Source organism: Grammomys surdaster, unplaced genomic scaffold (genome assembly GCF_004785775.1).
Source record: "Grammomys surdaster isolate TR1022 unplaced genomic scaffold, NIH_TR_1.0 125635, whole genome shotgun sequence".
NCBI classification, from domain to species: Eukaryota; Metazoa; Chordata; class Mammalia; order Rodentia; family Muridae; genus Grammomys; species Grammomys surdaster.
In genome coordinates, this window is record NW_021620473.1 from 1,312,605 (window position 1) to 1,331,572 (window position 18,968).

The following is an 18,968-nucleotide window of genomic DNA, read 5'->3' on the forward strand; positions in this document are numbered from 1 at the left end:
GAGAGAGAGAGAGAGAGAGAGAGAGAGAGAGAGAGAGAGAGAGAGAGAGAGAGAGAGAGAGAGAGAGAGAGAGAGGAGAGAGAGAGAGAGAGAGGCAGGCTTGTGCTCAGCTCATTTTCTCCTTATTTAGCCTGGGACCCAGCTCATGGACGGTGCTATCCCATGCTGGTTAGCCCAACATAGAGACTCTTTCACAGACATGCCCAGAGGATTGTTCCCTAGGTGACTTTAGATCCTGTCAAGTTGAAAGAATGGATCATCAAATTATCCTACTTCAACCCAGTTGTGAGAAACAAAACTGTCTTCAGACACTGCCAGGTACCCCTCAGGGCTCAATATCAACAATTCTACCAGAGGGTAATAACTCCTGCATTCAAATAAAAGAATGTAGTTTCATAGTATTTGCATGGGAGATAGCATGGTGTAATCAGCAGAGATGAGCATAAGTAACAGACAGTAGAGCAAACCCATGACCTGTGAAATAGTTCAGGATCTCAGTGGAGAGAAGGCTCTGGCTAGAGGGGCTTTGAGTGGGACCTCCCTGACACCATCTCTCTCGATTTTTCCAGGGCCAGGCATTGCATTTGTGGTTTACCCAGAGGCCTTAACCAGGCTGCCTCTCTCTCCATTCTGGGCCATCATCTTTTTCCTGATGCTTCTCACCCTTGGACTTGACACCATGGTGAGTCCCTGTCTCTCCCATTCCTTCCTCTCAAACCCTTCAAAGACTCCACTTTCCATGATCCCGTGACTTAGGCTTATGGGTTACGTTGAGGCTTCTCTTGAGTAATGTCTGGATGCTAAGGAACCTGTGTAAAGTCACGGTAACTCTGTGAGTGTGCATGTGAGTGCATGTGTGTATGCATGTGCATGTGCTCGAGTGTGCATGCACACATGTGTGTGTGTTTAAGAAAAAAACATCTCAATACTTATTTCAGGATGGCCTTGAGCTCCTTAGCCTCCTTCCTCAGCTTCCTGAGTGCCAGGATTATGTGAGTGCACCACTGCAGCCAATTTAACCTCAAAGTTTTGGTGACCATGTGATGGTGCGAAGGGGCTCTCATCTCTCTTCCATTCCCTCTTTCTGTTCTCCATGCCAAGTTTTAGCCTGCCTCCTTCTCTCCCTGGCATCTTCTTGCTAACATGAATTCTGTAGGGCAGCATAAGGGATGATAATATGAAGTCAATTTTAGGAAAATTGCTTTGAGGCTGAACCTACTACAAATCACGCTGACAGGTGCTCAGAGTTTAGTCGTTGGGTGCAAAGTGGGTTTCCCCTCAAGTAGGAGATCAAATGGTAGATAACTAGAAGAGAGGAATTTACATCTCATGAATACAAAGCGAAGCTAAGATGTCCTGATGGATGATTGGGAGTGCATTCCCTAGGGGTCTGGGTTAGAGTTTCTGGGGCTCATACACTGCTTGAGTTCTGCTGACTTTGTGTGTTGGCATCCAGTAAGGTCATTTAGACCCATCAAAGGAATGACACTCTAAAAAACACACAGAACACAAGCACAGCTCTCCCTAGTGACATACACAAAGCACTTTGGAGGGGGTTTTGAGAGGGATAGTTGAACTCAAATGCTTTTGTCCTGGTTCTCTTTCAGTTTGCCACCATCGAGACCATCGTGACTTCCATCTCGGATGAGTTTCCCAAGTATCTGCGCACACATAAGCCTGTGTTCACCCTGGGCTGCTGCATCTGCTTCTTCATTATGGGCTTCCCAATGATCACTCAGGTGAGAGGCCTCTTTGCATGACCAGGTGCGGTGGGGGACGTATGATGACTGTCCAATGATCACTCTTGGGTAAGAACCTACTGTGCACAGGTGATTGTGGGTCAGGTGGGAGATGTATAATGGCTGTCTGTCATCACACAGCTGAAAGCCTCCAGCCATAAGCTCGGTGTGGAGCAGGTGGAGGACCTGTGATGGCTGTCTATCCCTGTATTTGCATTTCTCAGACCTCAAAACCAGAGCCAAATCCCTGTCATTTCCATAGATGGCACGAACTCAATGATGATTGTGACCACACATGGAAATATGTCATCTTGGCTCCTAGCAAGGCCCCTAGTATCTTCATAATTGAGATGTAGTCTTCTTGAGCCAATAAGGCAGGTGTGTCCTACTTAAAGAAAGCAGGAATGTCCAGATTTATCTCCCAGTCAAATTTCCAAGATGGTTATTTCTATATATAAACACAAATGTCACTTGAGGTTTTTCCTAGTATTGAGTGTGTTGGCAAATTACATGGTGACACTTAGGGCATACACTGTACTTGCTGTCTCTGTGGCCTTGAACGATCCGCTCCTCTGGGCCTTAGTTCTTGTATCTATAAAGTGGTGGAAAAATGAGATGACCTCCAAGCCTCATCTGTTGCAGGGAGATTTCAGAGCAAGGAAGAGAGAGAGGGAGAAGGAGAGGGAGAGGGAGAGAGAGAGAGAGAGGGAGAGAGAGAGAGCACAGAATGTGTGAAGAAAGCCCAGTTTATTAGTCAGGGTTCTCTAGAGAAACAGACCTGATAGGGATCAGCTTATGCCAGGTGGTTAAAGCAGTCCAAAATCTGCCTCACACCCGAGGAGCTGAGAATCCAATAGTTACTTAGTGCCTCAAGCAGTCTCTGCTGCTGAAGACCTGGAGGGCTCCTGGAGAGCTTGGTTCACCTTGGGAGCCTGGAAAGGCTGCTTTGGATATCACCGAAGGAGTCTGTAGCAACAAGATAAATTATCTCTGAGCTTTGAGGGAAGGCCAGGCTAAGATAGAGTGGACACTCTTCCTTCTTTTGTGACCTTTTACATCTGGGCCCTTCCAGAAGGTGCCAACTGCATTTAGAGTGGGTCTTCCCACGTGAATAAAGGCAGTCAGGAGAATTCCTTAATGAGGTTCAGGTGATGCTAAAGTATATTCACAACCATAGCTAAAGGTCACACAAGGGTCAGTCAAGTGCATCTACACGGGTAGAAGTGGTCATTGACAGCTCACAGCAAACATGAAGCCAGGAGGCTGCTCTCACAGCTCCCTCAGAGGTAGACCTTTGCCTTGGAAAAATATATTTAGCCAGCTTTTTATGCTTTATCGATCACATCAGAGGTCACTGAGGGATGTCCCTGTTAAACTGGTCAAGTCTCCAGTTTACATACTTTGTCCAGGTATAGGTCTCTGCTGTGGAACAGGGAGGACTCCGAACCTGCTGGTCCTCAGGAGGGAGAAGAGGGGCTATTACAGGTGGGAAGATGGAGCCTGGCCATGGCATCCTATTTGATGGTGGCTATTTCTCTCTCCTGCTAGGGTGGAATCTACATGTTTCAGCTTGTGGACACCTATGCTGCCTCCTATGCCCTTGTCATCATTGCCATATTTGAGCTTGTTGGCATCTCCTATGTGTATGGTAAGGGGACACTCTGTTTGTTGCCAAGGGAAAGCCAGAGTGTATGGTAGGCCTTGCTGACAAGTATGTACCCCATATGTAAAGGGTTTCAATGCCTCTATTTCTGAGCTTGCCTCAGGATCACTGTGGTGCAATTGAATGAGAAACCAAAGGTGTCTGATTGTGAATCTTAGCAGTGTGTGAAGAAGATCATAGGACCTGGCTTTGGGTATGGGCTGGCACAGTTAATGCCTGTGGCCAGTGGCCAGATGAGGAAGGAGGACTTCTTTGCTGGTGTGGGATTATTCTCTGTGTTGGTGGTGTCAGTGCCCATGTGCTTGAGGTGAAAGGTGGCTGCTCCCCACAGCACCAGGGTACCAAAGGCCATTTAATCATAGAGCCTTTCAGTCTTGATAAGCACCTGGGAGAACTTGCCATACAGTATCTAAGTCCCAGATTTTCCCAGCAAAGAAACATTCAGTTCCCTAATGGTTTACTAGTTCTGCCATCACCATAGCAACATGCACCCCATCCATTAGAGGTATTATCAAGGATAAAGGATGGCAGCCATCTCTGCCCTTTGTGCACAAGTATGTATCCTGGAGATCACACCAGAGGCCTCCTGGTTAGTCTGCTCAGTTTGGCTCAGGTACTGCGAGCTTCTTTTTGCGTAGACGTCTTAGAATGGTCACTGGCTAAGGCCACATAGCAACTATTAGGAGGATAAGACATTCAGGGTTCAATGATCTAACAGTATTGCAATCCCTGAAGAGATATCAATTCTGTCCTAAGAGAAAAGTAAGTGAAATAAATTTCTTGGAATAGAGGTGCCCCCAGATCACCATGAGGCCAGAAGTATCTCCAGAGCTCTGACCTCCAAAATGAGGACAACACACTCCCCAACTTCTGTGTGCCCTGTGGATAAGTGTCTTGATTGTTAGTGTCATACTGACAGGTATGCAAAAGTTATTGGTTTTCCTGAAAATCTCATTAAAATAAAAGAGAAATAAAATAGAGCAGAAAATCAGGATAGAAAATGAAAGTCTTTCATGTAAAGTGTAGGGACCCTAGAAATAAGAAGAGACTACAATCATTACTTTTTTAAAAAAATTACCAAGCATGGTGGTGCACGCCTTTAAACCCAGCACTGGGGAGGCAGAGATAGGTAGCCAGCCTGGTCTACAAAGTTCCAGGACAGCCAGAGGACTTCACAGAGACACCCTTGCTTGAAAAACAGAACAGAACAAAACAAACAAACAAACAAACAAACACCACGTATCCTGTTTATGTGTGTCTAAGTATATGTGCACCCGTGCTATGCTCATGGAGGTCAGAAGAGGACAGTAGATCCCCTGGAGCTGGAGTTACGGGTGGTTGTGAGCCTGGTGTGGGTGCTGGGGGGGGGGTCAGACTCTGGTTCTTTAGAAAAGCTGTGTGTGCTCTTAGCCACAGAGCCATCTCTCCAGCCCTGCGGTTACTTTCAGAGGGGAGTTGAAGAAGAATTTTTATGACTCAGGATCATCTCCCCACTGCACGGAGAGTTTGGTTGCTGGAAAGAGCAGGGGGCTTCACTTGTAGCTTGTCTGCAGCCAGGCCCACGAGCACAGACTTAGCCCTTTTACCTGGTTCTCAACTGCTAATTGCCACAAAAGGCACATTCTTGTAAAGTAGACCTATTCAGTGAGGCTTGAAAGCAATTAAACCAGACACTTTTTAATATGCCTAATTTTAGAAGTTAAATCGACTCCCCTAAACCCTAAGCAAATCTGGCTATGAAGGAATAAATAAACTCCAAGTACTTCAGTGTTGGGCTATGCTAATTTTCCTGCTTCTCCATTAGCCTCTGTTTTTAATTTTTTTGGAGAAATCTCTAGGTTTCCCATGATGGTCATACAGACTTGTGGTTTGATCATCAGTTATATCAGGGCCTCCCTCTCTATGAGGAGGAGCACATCTTGGATACAACTGGATGAGTTTTTAGACATCCCCAAAAGAGCAGTGGTCCTCAACCTGTGGACTGCAACCCCTTCCGGGGATTGAGCCTTTCACAGGACTTGCCTAAGACCATCAAAAAACAAAGATATTTACATTACAACTTATAATAGTAGCAAAATCACAGTTATCAAGTAGCAATAAAATAATTTTATGGTTGGGGGTCACCACAACCCAGGCCACTGTATTAAAGGGTTGCAGCATTAGGAAGTCTGGGGATCACTGTAATGCAGAGACTTTCACTCAGGAAGCTATCAGGTTCCCTTTGCATATTGAACCCCCATTTCTGTGGGAGTTCCACTTCTCATATCAGTGCCTTTCCTCCAAAGCAGCATTCCAACTCCCTCCTAAACTAAGAGGTTGCCAGGAGGGTGGATCTATGGGTGGAGAACTGTCTCCTTTACATTTTGCTTTGGTGACATTTCAGAGTGGCCAGGAAGACAAGAGGCATGCACATGCCACTGCCAAGACACCTGGAACTAAGCTCTGAAGGTGTTGCCGTGATAGTTTTGAACCTCACTGAAGAGATTGTTTAGTATCTGTTTCAACATTCAGTTAGCCCCAGTATTCCTGGCAGTGAGTCATCTGTCTGATGGTTTCCTGTCACAATAGGGGTTATGTTGACCTAAGTTGGGTTCTTCCTTAGCCAAGGTTCTTGAGTGAGGGGCACCCCCACTTCTGTCCACTGCACCTCATGCATGGCTCCTGCTGTCTCTTTGCAGGCTTGCAAAGGTTCTGTGAAGACATCGAGATGATGATTGGGTTCCAGCCCAACATTTTCTGGAAAGTCTGCTGGGCGTTCGTCACGCCGACCATTTTAACTGTAAGGGCTGAATGCTTTCTCTCACAGACACTGCCTCTCCTGCACGTCAGTGTTTTACCTTTGAGCACCTGTGTGCTTCCCCGTGAACCTGGGGAGCTGGTGGTATGGGTATTGGTCTTGTCTTCCGGGGCTGAGTGTATTGTAGGCCAGAAAGGTGAATCGACTTACCTACAGGCATCTGGCTAGTCAGGGCTAGGATTGATCATGAGATGTTAGCACATCTGTGTAGAACACGCACATCATATCCATCTGCCTTTTGTGCTAGCAGATAGCAGTCAACAGCCACGTAGAACAGACATCTACCATGGTTCAGATTTTGTTCTGGGTGATTGGTGTGTGGAACTCTTTCTTCGCAGTCCTACCAGGCTGGTGTAATTATCTCTGTCTTGCAGAAGGGGAACATCCTATTTCCTTTTCAGTTGCTGTGTTAAGATAACCTAACAAAAATATCTCAGGGGACAAAAGGGTTTATTTCCACTTACAGTTCCAGGTTGTAGTTCATCACAGTAGGGAAGCCACAGCACCAGGAGATTGAAGCAGCTGGGTACATCCACCCAAAGGCAGAGAGAAATGAATACACCCGTGTTTGCTAGTGCCCAGCTAGATTTCCACTTTTCAGAAAAGGATTTATTCTACTATTTCCTTACACATGTATATATGTGTGTCTGTGTGCATGTGGGAAGCTGAAGAGTCCAGAAGATGGCATTGGATCCCCTGGAGCTGGAATTAAGGTGGCTGTGAGCTGGGAACCAAATTCCAATCCTCTATAAGAGCAGCAAGTGCTCTTAACTCTTTGAGCTATTGCTCCAGCCCCTGATCTCTATGAGATCTTTCTGCCTAGGGAATGCAGCTGCCTACAATGGACTGTATTTTCTCACATCAACTAACATAAGCACGACAACACACCAGAGGCATGCCCACAGGCCAATCTGATCTAGGCAATCCTTCATTGAGACTCCTTTCCAAGTGATTTTAGGTTGTGTCAAGGGAACATTTAAAACTAAGTATCACAGGGACACTGAAGCCTGGAGTTATGTGACTGAACTAGCATTAAATGTACGATAGCAACAGTCTGGATTTGAACCCACATGTTCTGGGTCCTAACCATTCTCAATGTGCCCTCTCTACAATTCATGTAGCCTTAATCATGCGTTTACTGTTGATTTTATAGCTTTTGAGAGCCATGTTGTCAGCTTCAAGTGTGGGGAAGGTGTTTTGAGATCATCTGACATTCCTCTTCTTAATGAGCAGAGCTGCACATGTGCCTGTAGTCTGTACAGAGACTTAAACTCACGTATGTAACCCCCTCTTTGTGCCCAAAGCTATCGGTGGCTTCACTTCCCTATGCAAATTAGCAGGGATTTTGTCTTTTCCCTTCTCTGAGGCTTGCTTTTTTTCTTACTCTGGCTCATGGGGAATCCTTTTTGAGCAAGCCTGGAGGAAGTTGTCTGTAATTTTTATTTGGCCCAGTAGGTGGCAATAGGAACCAGGTAGAGAGCCCGATTTCAACACCAGACACCAGCTTCTTTTAAGATGCAGGATGAATAAAAGCAGGTGCAATGAAAATGTATTTTTTCTTTATTTGCTTGCCTTTCCCCCCTCCCCTGTCTGAGGGTATGTTCTAATCAAACCATATCTTTCTGAAAAGCTAGAGGTTTAGACAGAAAATCCATCCCACAGTCTTTGTCTTCTGTGTGGACACCGACGGCTTACCCACATCTATATCCGTGGTCTGAAAAGTCCTGCTGGAGTTGGGGCATGGAAGCTGAAAAGTATTAAAGACAGATGCTCAGGAATGAAGTGTGTATGGAGCTGGCTCAGCTTATAGGTGTGAAGATGATGTTGTTACCTGTTGCCTGAACATGCTGTGTTAGCAAATTCCGTCCCTGTTGACCCTTGTCCCCCTCGTTTTCATTCCTTGTGGTTTATTATCAGCACAATCAGTGTGAGATATATGTTCTAGATTCTGCCCTCCTTTTCCTCTTATCCCAAAAGAAGAGTGTCAGAATTTTGCCTTGCTCTGTGGAGATGCACCACAAGGCCATCTGCCTGCTGCTGCTGCGTGTATCAAGGAAGGCCCTTTATTGGCCTTATCAGTGATGCTTACACCCATGCCATCTCCCCACTTTACAGATGTGTGCATTGAGGCTCAGAGAGGGTAAGGGACTTGCTCTAGGCCACACAAGGCCACAGAGCTAAAACATTGTCTGTGAGCTGGGATGGGCTTCAAGCTTGTCCTCTGTGTCCTGACAACCTAGGTACAGCATGGCCAGTTTGGGTTAGAAGTCAAGTCTTCAGACTCAGGGAGAAGGGATTCCTGGAACTTGTTATTTTTTCTTTCATTCTTGGGGAAGTTCCTCAGTTTTGCTGTGGCTGGGTAGGGTCCATGTCAGAAGTTGTGGATTCACCCTGGGATTATCTTGAGCAGATTCTCTGTGCTGTTTGGAGCTAGGGATGTCATTAGATCCATCATTACCACCAACCAGTGTGTCTCCTGTGTCTGATTCGGTTGCTGTGAAAGGCAGAGGTGGGCATGACTCAGTGGCAAAGCCTACCCCAGGGCAGGCTCTCATCAAAACTGACTTGGCAGAGAGAGATTCATGGCAGCAACTGGCTTGTGCCTAAACATTTGATGTGATATTTGTGGAAGCGGAAATGGGTGTCAAAGGTCTCAGCCCTGCCTATATTTTACCATTTGCCTCTGTAGCATAGATATCTTCCAGGTCCTGGACCAGGGTAAGATTATGGGTTTAAATTACTTCAGGGGCTCTGAAATAAAATCCATCATTTTTCTACGTGCCGTCATGGATTTATGGAGCCATAAATATCCTTATGCAATTATCATATGCATAGTCTGATCACGTTACTGCAGGCACACACATAAGCAGATGCATTGCTATTTATATAGTAAATGAAACAGAGCAGCCTGCCGTAATGACATCGGGCCATACTTCCAATAGACTGGCTAATAAAGCTTATGACTCCAGGGGCAAAAGTTGGAAAGGGGGGCTAACGTTGACAGGAGCCTTGTCTTCAGGCTTACATTGCTTTGAATCAACATATAAATTGCACCGAAGCAAAGTCCCTGCTCCTGGCAGCCTGGGTGCTGCAAAACCGGTGCGGATGTTTTGTGTTTGTCTAGGGCTTCCTAGTTCTCCAAAACGCTCCCTTCTGCTATTTCCCCGAATGTAATTCCTTCCGATTATTTTGTTACTCTACAGCTTACGGTAGGAAGAGAGATATAGAGCTGGGGAAAGGACTTATGTAGATAATTCTAGGCTTATGCTGCCACAGGCAAGAAGAACACACAGAGTCATGTTGTCTTGAGAAATGGTCTCTACAGGCTGGGCTGGAGCTGTCAGAAGCCTGGCTCTGTACATAGGTGCCTCTGACTTCAGCTAGTGCCTTCCCTTGGCCCTCTGCAGCTGCTTGGACAGATCTCAGAGATCTTGCTTTTGAAATATGATGTGATCACCGATAATGGGCAAAACCCAAATCATGACCTTTTAAGAATGAGGAAGTTCTCTGGAATAAATACTGACTCCTGTTCCCAGAGAATCCCAGTACTACATGCACAGTGTGAAATAAATCCATTTTGTAGCTCAGAAATCTGAGAAGCCCTGCAGCTCATTAGCTGTAGAGCTGTAGGCTCACTGGTGATGACACTGGTCACTTTGAGTCAGTGGAGGGGGTTGCGCTACCCCCCAGCCCCCTCTCTCTCTGCCATGGCTTATTATAGGACTGTGCTTCTAGATCAGTCACCTGTGGGGACCAGGGACCATTCTGAGTCTCACACAGGCTACTTTAGAGGTGGCTCCTACACGTTGGCCATTCCTTGTTCAAGAAGAAAGCCAAATGGATTCAATTAAAAGGACTGAGATCTATACATTGAACACTTCGTTTCCCCATTATAGCAAAGGCTTAATTGTCAATGTTAGTGCAGACTGTCTCTTCAGAATTCCCGGCTGACACCTGGCCCTGTTGGGTACTGTGCTGTGTTCTCCTAGCGTGGCCTCCGTGGGTGTAGGCACATGCCCACACCTCATTGATTTCCCGTGGGGGGACAAACACAGGAGCAACAGCTGAGTGAATGTTTCCACCTTCAATCATCTTGAGAATGTACTTCCTTCGCTTGGAACCCTCTTTCAGATAGACAAGAGTCTACGTAAGCTAAGGCAATAGAAATGAAGCATGGCGTTCAGCACATATGTGTTGAATGAATGAATGACTCGCACCATCACCCTAACGCACCTTTCTTTTCTCTCTCAGTTTATTCTTTGCTTCAGCTTCTACCAGTGGGAGCCCATGACCTACGGCTCTTACCGCTACCCTAACTGGTCCATGGTGCTTGGATGGCTGATGCTCGCCTGCTCTGTTATCTGGATTCCGATTATGTTCGTGATAAAAATGTATCTGGCTCCTGGGAGATTTATTGAGGTAATTCTACTGGCTCCTTTCCCTCTGGTAGCCTCTCCCGAGGGAGAGATCCTAAAAGCTCTATGCATTAAAAACAAAAGATCTGGTAAACATATTCAAGAAGGATACTGGGTGGGTAAGCCATCACAGTTGCCACTGATTCTATTAAACTCATTTTTATTATGTATTATTCCTGTAGTGGAGGAGCCCAGCCAATCATCAGGCTGAGTGAGCTACTACTGTGCTATTCCTCACAGTGCTGGCAGCCCTGGGGTGGACGATGCGAATGTCTTCTCTTTCCTAGACCTCCCATCCTCCTCCTCAGTCGGTGTTTACATCTTGGTTCCCCTCTCCTGGTGCCCCTCTGCCTCCGAGCCTCCTCCTCCCAAATATTTACTGGCATTAAACTTAAAGTCACCACATTTGACGACTCTCAGGGTGGGCTATGCATTCCAGGACATGACTAGGGTGAGAGACTTGCTTTTCCTTACCAGCTGTCATAGTTTTCTGTTGCTGCAATAAAATCATGACCAAAAGCAGTTTAGGGAGGAAAAGGCTTATTTCATTTCAATCTTGCCGGGTCACAATCTTCACTGAGGGAAGGAAGTTAGGGTAAGAGCTCAGGGCTGGAACCTAGAGATAGGAACTGAAGAAGAGGCCGTGGAGGAGTGCTGCTTACTGGCTTGTTTTTCCTGGCTTGCTCAGTTTGTTTTCTTATGTAACTTGGGACCATCTGCCCAGAGGTGGCACTGTCACTGTGGGCTGGGCCCGCCCACATTAATCATTAATCAAGATAATGCCACACAGACTTGCCTCCAGGCTCATCTGAAGGAGGCAATTCCTCAGTTGCCATTGCCTCTTTCTAGATGACTGTAGCTGGCTAAGCTCTCTAGCATACCAATCTTGATCAGTGCCCATTTTACTCTTGTCCTGAAGGGGACTTTTCCATAGAGAGAATGGAACTGCTATTTGTTTCAGCCACCACTGAAGAACCACCCAGCTTTTGTTACTTGTGGGAAGTCACTTGCTCAAGCACACCTGTAATTCTAGCACTTGGGAAGTAGAAGTAGGAGGATCAGGAGTTCAAGGCCATCCTTAGTTTTGTGGTGAACTTTAGGCTAGTCTAGGCTATATGAGATCCTGTCTCAAAGTGGGGGGGGGGGGCGAGCGTTTGTTTAGGTGAGCTGAGAATGAATGACCTCTGTCTGCATCCTGAAGGCACTTGAACCTGGGTGCGACCTGGGGTCTGATCTAGAGGCGTCCTAAGAGTTTGTCACAAATGCAGACAGCCAGGTTCTCTCAACTGCACGGAGCTCAGGGAAATGGAGTCTGGCCTCATCTTCTAGTGATTTGGGTGAATGCCCAGGTTTGGGAGGCATTGAGACCAATGCAAAGAAATACTTGTTCACTGAGGTGGAGAATGGATGGGTGGGGTCTGCTCTTGGGCAGCTAGATTAGTATGAAGAAGAGGCTGGTGGGAGAAACAGGGCAGGGGGTGAAGGCATGGCCAGCACACAACACAAGAGTTCACTTGGTGTGGGTCAGCTGATAGCCTTCATTTCCACTGACCTCCACATGACGGTGAGTCTTCATGTTGAAGTTGTATTCTGGTTTGCATCCCCAGAGAATTCTGTTCATTATCCTCTGGTGTAAGCATCTCTGGCCCAGCCTACCTCCAGCGGGCCACCCCTCATAGCCTCCTCCTTCCCACCAGAGGTCACAGGAATCCCTAAACCTGCTGTAACCTCTGCTGCTGTTGCAGCCTAAAATCCTGTAGACTGATGGGTTGGCCGTATTAATTTATTATGGTTAATTTGGGACACAAAGGTTGCAAGCTGGTGATTAAGGGGGGCATTAAACTAACAGCTATAAGAACAAGATTTCCCCTTAATAGGTAATAAACATAATTATTCCCTCTTATATAGTCAGAAATAAGTTTTCTTTTTTCTATATATTTCTATCAGATTTTATTCTCAATAATAATTTTAGTTGGTACTAGAGACACCTCCATTATTTTTAAGCTTACCTACGTGAACCCGCACTGCCTGAGTCAGAAACATACATATATACGCATATTTATATACATGTATATATTATATATATTGTCAACAGACAATTAAAATCTTTGTTCATGCTTAGTGGTGTATCTTTGGGTTTGGCCATTTATATGCTTTTGGGAAATATGCTAAACAAAATCCAATTATTTTTGAGGTAGCAACCCATCACTGAGACTACAGAACAAATGTAATTGAGCCCATGTGTTTTGCTGTTTGGGAGCAGAAGTAGAAGCTTGTGAGTTTTCTTCACTCGCTGGGTGGAGATGTATAATAAAGCTCTGGGCCCTTTGTCCTCTACTCAGCGGATGCCTGGCAAACATGGAACAATCATCAGGTTGCTTTCAGGGTGATGATTTCAAGAGAACCAAACCGAGTCTTACTTTTCCTGCCCTTGTCCTGGTTAACAAATGCAGGCTAGTCTCCCTCATTTCGAGGGGTTGGGGGAGGCGCTCTTGGCTCCAGTGAGGGAGCTGGAGCAATGATACCTTTGAGACATGGCTAGGGGTGCCAAGAGGAGGAAGGTGAATTCATATTGTAACTATACATATCTTTGCCTTCTTTGCAGAGGCTGAAGTTGGTATGCTCACCACAGCCCGACTGGGGCCCATTCTTAGCTCAGCACCGTGGGGAACGTTACAAGAATATGATCGACCCCTTGGGAACCTCATCCCTGGGACTCAAGCTGCCCGTGAAGGATTTGGAACTGGGCACCCAGTGCTAGTCCAGTAGTGTGGATGGTCCGGTATCACTCCTGGGCTTCCTCTCTGCCTCTCCTTCACACTTTCCCCAGATTTATCCCCAATTTTCTTCTTTCTCCTCACACTGCGGTTCACAGCTGTGCATGAGAGTGTTCCATAGAAAAGTAGGACATAGTGTAGCATGCTGTAGTGAGAGCCACACAGGCCACTGATGGCACTGTCTGTCTGTCTGTGTCTGTGCTATCAGTTTCTGGAAGGATTGGTCTCCTGATCAGGTTTCTTCCTTCATCCTGCAGGGGTCCATTGACCAGGTAAATGCTGGCAGGTAAATGGTTTGGCAGTAGAGAAATTGTGTTGTGTGTTCTCATTGCTGGAAGGAGTAGGGCATGGGGAGAACGCAGACTTTCAGGACTGTTGCTTGGACTCATTATCATCATCCAGCTGAGCTGGACAACACAGTGATCTCATTCAGAAGCTGAAAGTTCAGGTCAGGTGCGTTTAGGGGGAGGCAGCACTGGAGATAATTCTGGATGCAGACATGGCTGGTAGGTAGACTTGGGCACCACTGGGTGGTTTGATTTGTGTATCCATTTCCTTTATTTTGACCAAATAGACCATGCATTCAGATGCTTCACCTCTCTACGCTGTGGATCTGAAGGGATTGTCCATTCTCTCGCCACAGTCTTTCTTTCCTTTCTTCTTTCCTTCGTTCTCTTTCTCTCTTACTTCCTTTCTTCTGCCTCCTCCCCTCCCCTTCTTCCTCCTCTTCCCCCTCTTCCTCTTCTCCTTCTCTCTCTTTCTCCTCCTCCTCCTTCTGTAACAACAACACTTGAGAGTTAATTCTCTGGGTCTTTTCTTTCACTCTCTGCACAAGAAGCCATGCTTTGATTTGCATGTCCGCTTTTGTACCGCTGTTGTATCTGCCATGATGTCTTTTGCACCATGGATCAGTATCATGATATGCTGTCTCTTTGCCTCCAAGTCACTTTCTATAAGCTGTAGATAACCTTGTCTTCCAACCTATTGAAAAATGAGACTTACCCCAATTCTGTCTATACATTATATACACACACAGGGCATAAACTCTTAAAAGACACTTTCTCAATTTTTAACCTCTTTTTCAGTAACAGTAAATGCCAATTGTGGCCATAGGGAAAATCAGAGAAATTAGGAAGTTGGTAAAAAGCAACCATAGGACTCCTCATCCCTGTGGTTGTACATCTTAGGTCACTGTATTTCCAGAACTTTCTGATAAATAAATTTTCAGCTTAGTTAGGTAGTGAGTAAGCTGATTAAGACTATAGCTTTTAAGACTGCATTTAGCTAGTTCAATGTCCAGAACTCCCTGTTCAAACTGCTCAATGTAACTGCCCTCTAGTGAGAGCAGGCCACCTGTCTGCCGAGCCCGGCTAGGCTATACCCTTTAATCCACTGTGTCCTGAGCAGGCACATGCAGTTCTGTGTACACATAGTGCTAGTGGTGTTTTCTGTCCTCATAAATATCTTATGAATCACCACAGAGATGGCAAGTTTAGAGTAGCATAGTTCGGGCTTTTTATTTCTCCCTCTTACAGTATTAATATCATAACCTAAAATCATTTCCTCTGGGGGAGATGGGTTCAATCATTTTCTTATTAGTTTATCTTCATATAACAGGGTCTCAGGCAAAGTTTTCAGTTCAAATCTTGTATATTGACGTGACATATTCATCCTGTGCAGTGGCAATGGGACCTCAACAACAGACTTTTAATGTATCATTTAAAAAATATGACTCTGTCTGTGTAAAGTGTCTGAAGTCATTGGATTGAACTCTCCTTTCCTAGGGCAAGTGCTCACACCACCTGTCAACGGTGATGGGTACATGTGTTTCCCAGAGTAGCCATGATAGGTTTTAGGGAAGGGAACATGATGGGTTTTGAACTACTGGGTCTGGTGGTGTCTTTGCTAGCAGGGTTTTCTCTCCCTCTTCTCTTTTCTCTTTTCTCCTAGTTCCCACAAGGTAGGTCTTAGTAGGTTGTTGCAGAGATGGAACCTCAGGCTTCCCTGGTTTAGGCAGATGAGCTATGGACTCAGCTGTCTACTATCTGCTGTATCTGTTTCCCCAAGAAAGCCATACTGATGAGAAGCCCCACTCCTGCACCAGCATCCCAGACAGTGCCCTGACTTGGGTGGTGTGTGAGAGTAGGGAAACTCCCTGCAGCCCTGCCATTTTGCAGGTTGAAGAAAAGCACAAAGCTCATCCTTGGCACACGTGGGATTTGTGCTTGTATTGGGATGAATGGCTTCAGGCTTCCTGTTTTCCTATGGGCTGGAACTGGGATTGGTGCTGGATGCCAACCCAATTTCTGCTCCTTTCTGCCTCTGTGATTAAAAGAAGGATGTGGGGAGGCTCTGAACACTGCCAGATGTGAACTGAGAGTCAACCTGTCAGAATGATGACCTCATCTGTTAGTGTGGTTGTAACTGGGGGAGCTACAGCTGCATCGAGTAGGATATGTTTTGGAAAGACCTAGAAGCTGCCCCTGAGTACGTGCCCATTTTGTTGTTGTTGTTGCTTTGTTTCTCTTTCCCTAGTTAGACTGCTTATAAGGACAGAGTCAGACAAAAGGTTCTGGGCTTGCCTGGAAACCACTGGCTTTGAAGTTAGTTTTGGCCATTCATTGCTACGTTCAACTTCAAGGCTCTCCTTGGCCGGGAGCCGTGGTGTCGAGCCGTGGTGTCTGAGTAGTCTCTGTTCATAGTGTACCTCAGCGGTGTGCCTCCTGAGGATTTGGTTGGGATACTGAGAACTGATATGTATCCTACAAGATGGATTGCTTTCACGCTGCTAAAATGCACAATCAATTGGAAGAAAAAAGAGGAAGGAATTCACGGACAATGAAAGCGCTGTTATAACTGCCACTTGAGAGTTCTCCCCTGACCATGAAGGAGAAGCAAGGTTACTTAGCAAAGACTTGGGTTTCCTATGCAGACTGGTGGGGAGTTTTCCATCTGTGAGATGATTTCATAATACCACTTTAATAAACCCATTCAGAGAAAAACAAGCCATATGTGAAAAATAGTAACCCCGTAATATCCTTAAAACAGAAAAGCACCATATATTTATTAACTATTCGTGTTGTGGTTTCTTATGCAAACCTTTGTCTAACTGTCTTGCCTACTAGGAACTTCTTCTAATCTCCTTCAGGCTGTATTTTTTTTTTCTTTTTTTGTGAGCAAGTGGGTTCAGTTCTGGTCTTTCCTGGTTGTTGTTTTATCTGCCCCTGTCTACTTCTTTACTGCATGATATCTGTGGTCAACGCAAAATCCTAATGACCATTGACAGCTTTGGACATTTTTGATGTGATTTTAATGTGTGTGAGAGCTGCAATTGACATGTACTTCAGGGAATGGCACTTTAGAAAGAGTGGAACGGAAGGGCCTTCGGTTTGATGAGACTCGGATTGTGTCTACGCTGGAACAGCACTGAGGGGGTCAGGGTTTTGTCTCTCTTCTTTTATCTATGTGAGCCTCAGAGCTTCTCAGTTCCTTTCTGTCAGCATGGGCTTCCCATGCCTTAAATTGACATTTCGTCTTTGTCTCCTTGGCCGTAGTCATTGTCCTCTTCCCAGGGGCTGGCATAGTAACTGCTGCTGGACGGATGTGCAATGGCAAGGTCATTCTGCCCGTGGTATTGGATTTGGGCCTGTGACTTGCTTCTGCAAGGCTCTGACATGAGTGAGTGTGTTCTATATGATACATTGACATGCAAGGCATAGAGGCTAAGGCCAGCGAGCCAGTCTCCTCTGTTTCATGATGTGTGATGCAGAGCTGGCCTGAGGTTTGGGAGCAAGACTTCTTGTCTTTCATTTAGCTGTGCTTGACTAGAAGGACCATGGTGAAATATGGTCTTAGCACAGGCTGCTGTAAACTGCCTGCAGAGAAAGGATTTCAGACGGGTGTTCATCACCCCTGAGAAGCAAGCCCAGGCTTGATTAGCTTCTGAGGATGACACTTCCAGGTGACCAGCTGCCTTATAGGTGTGTTCGATCATTGGGATGCTGTTTAGATAGCAACTGGGAAACTGCTGTGTCTCTCATTTGTCCCTGTTCTTTTGCACTTTATTATGGACCTATCCAGGAATAGGAGGTTGATTCTTAAATTGTGTACTTGGATAATGTCCTAAATGCAAGCATCTCATGTGAACAATATTGTTCATGAATAAAGATGTTTCCTAGTCAGGTCCTTATATTTTTCCATTGACTTTACATGAAGAAAATATATTATGTTACAAAATGATGCATCATATATATCTATCTATCGTATAGAGTGCTTATTATATACTGTGCATTATTCATTTAAGAAGTCATTACTCTTGAGGCCCTACCTCAACTTTTGTATTTATGTGTACAAATGCAATTTATTGTATTATATATTACATACTGATATAAATTAGAGTTTATCCTAATAATGTATGAATTCTCAAAACCCCTCAAATAAATGTCAGTGTTTAAAACACACGGCTTGCCATTGTGTCTGTTACAAATCCGTCATTACCATGGTTTCTTCTTTAACAAATGGGCTTCAGGTGTGCTCAGGGTGGGTCTGTGTCATTGTGAGAAGCTTGGCACAGCTGTGGAAAATGGCCCTCGGGAAATGAGGTATCATTTTTATGTAGAAAGAAATATCAATTAAATTGCTATATTTGCAGCCATCAGAACATGCCATAGTAGCCTGAATTATTAATTAGTCCCGAGAGAGAGAGAGAGAGAGAGAGAGAAAGAGAGACGGGGTGGGGGAGGAAGGGGCGAGGGAGGGGGAGAGAGAGGGAGGGAGGGAGGGAGGGAGGGAGAGAGAGAGAGAGAGAGAGAGAGAGAGAGAGAGAGAGAGGGAGAGAGAGAGAGAGAGAGAGAGAGAGAGGGAATCTGAAGAGATATAAATAGACACTGGGCTAGATAAAACTTTGTGTGTAATAAAATTATTATTTTGTCAGTTTCCAATTTTATTTAACTTTAGCAGCATCTAGATAGTTCTTGATGCTTGGCTCCAGACCAAATGAGCCTGGTAGAAAAACCATCCATGTCAAGCTAACAAACAAGTGTCTTCCCTTTCTATTTGAGTAGGTGGAGTCCCTGGCTCCCTGACCAAAGACAGGTCTTGTGCTATGTATGCTTTGCCATCTGATGACATTAACCTGGACATAAGACTGATTTCTAATGAGCAAGGTGCTCACTTCCTGTCTCTATCTTCTGCTTCAATGTCAGATGGTTGCAGGATGGCCTGAGCACCCAAGTGCTCAAAGAAGTTGCTGGGATCCACACACTGAAGTATGGAGTCCATCCTGTGATCAAGCCTTGGCCTAGGAAAGGCCTATGGTGGGGTTCACATACACACCTGGGACAGACCTGTGACTGTGAGGTTGACACACCTGAGAGAGGCCTGTGACTATGAGGTTCACACACTGGGGAGAGGCCTGTGGCTGTGAGGTTTACACACCCGAGAGAGGCCTGTGACTGTAAGGTTCACACACCTGGGAGAGGCCTGTGGCCGTGAGGTTTACACACTTGGGAGAGGCCTGTGACTGTGAGGTTCACACACCTGGGTGAGGCCTGTGACTGTGAAGACCACACACCTGGG

At 45.7% G+C, this 18,968-nt stretch overlaps 1 protein-coding gene across 1 annotated transcript in view; it reads left to right on the forward strand.

The window, feature by feature from the left end:
* Slc6a5 (solute carrier family 6 member 5) overlaps positions 1 to 17,849 on the forward strand; it is a 51,671-nt gene extending 33,822 nt beyond the window's left edge. The window contains exons 11-16 of the mRNA XM_028787449.1: positions 570 to 682; positions 1,608 to 1,739; positions 3,288 to 3,387; positions 6,081 to 6,181; positions 10,451 to 10,618; positions 13,220 to 17,849. Of these exons, the coding sequence (XP_028643282.1) occupies positions 570 to 682; positions 1,608 to 1,739; positions 3,288 to 3,387; positions 6,081 to 6,181; positions 10,451 to 10,618; positions 13,220 to 13,375 (770 nt within the window). The 3' untranslated portion in view covers positions 13,376 to 17,849. The remainder of the gene's footprint in view (positions 1 to 569; positions 683 to 1,607; positions 1,740 to 3,287; positions 3,388 to 6,080; positions 6,182 to 10,450; positions 10,619 to 13,219) is intronic.
* The last annotated feature ends 1,119 nt before the right edge of the window (positions 17,850 to 18,968 follow it).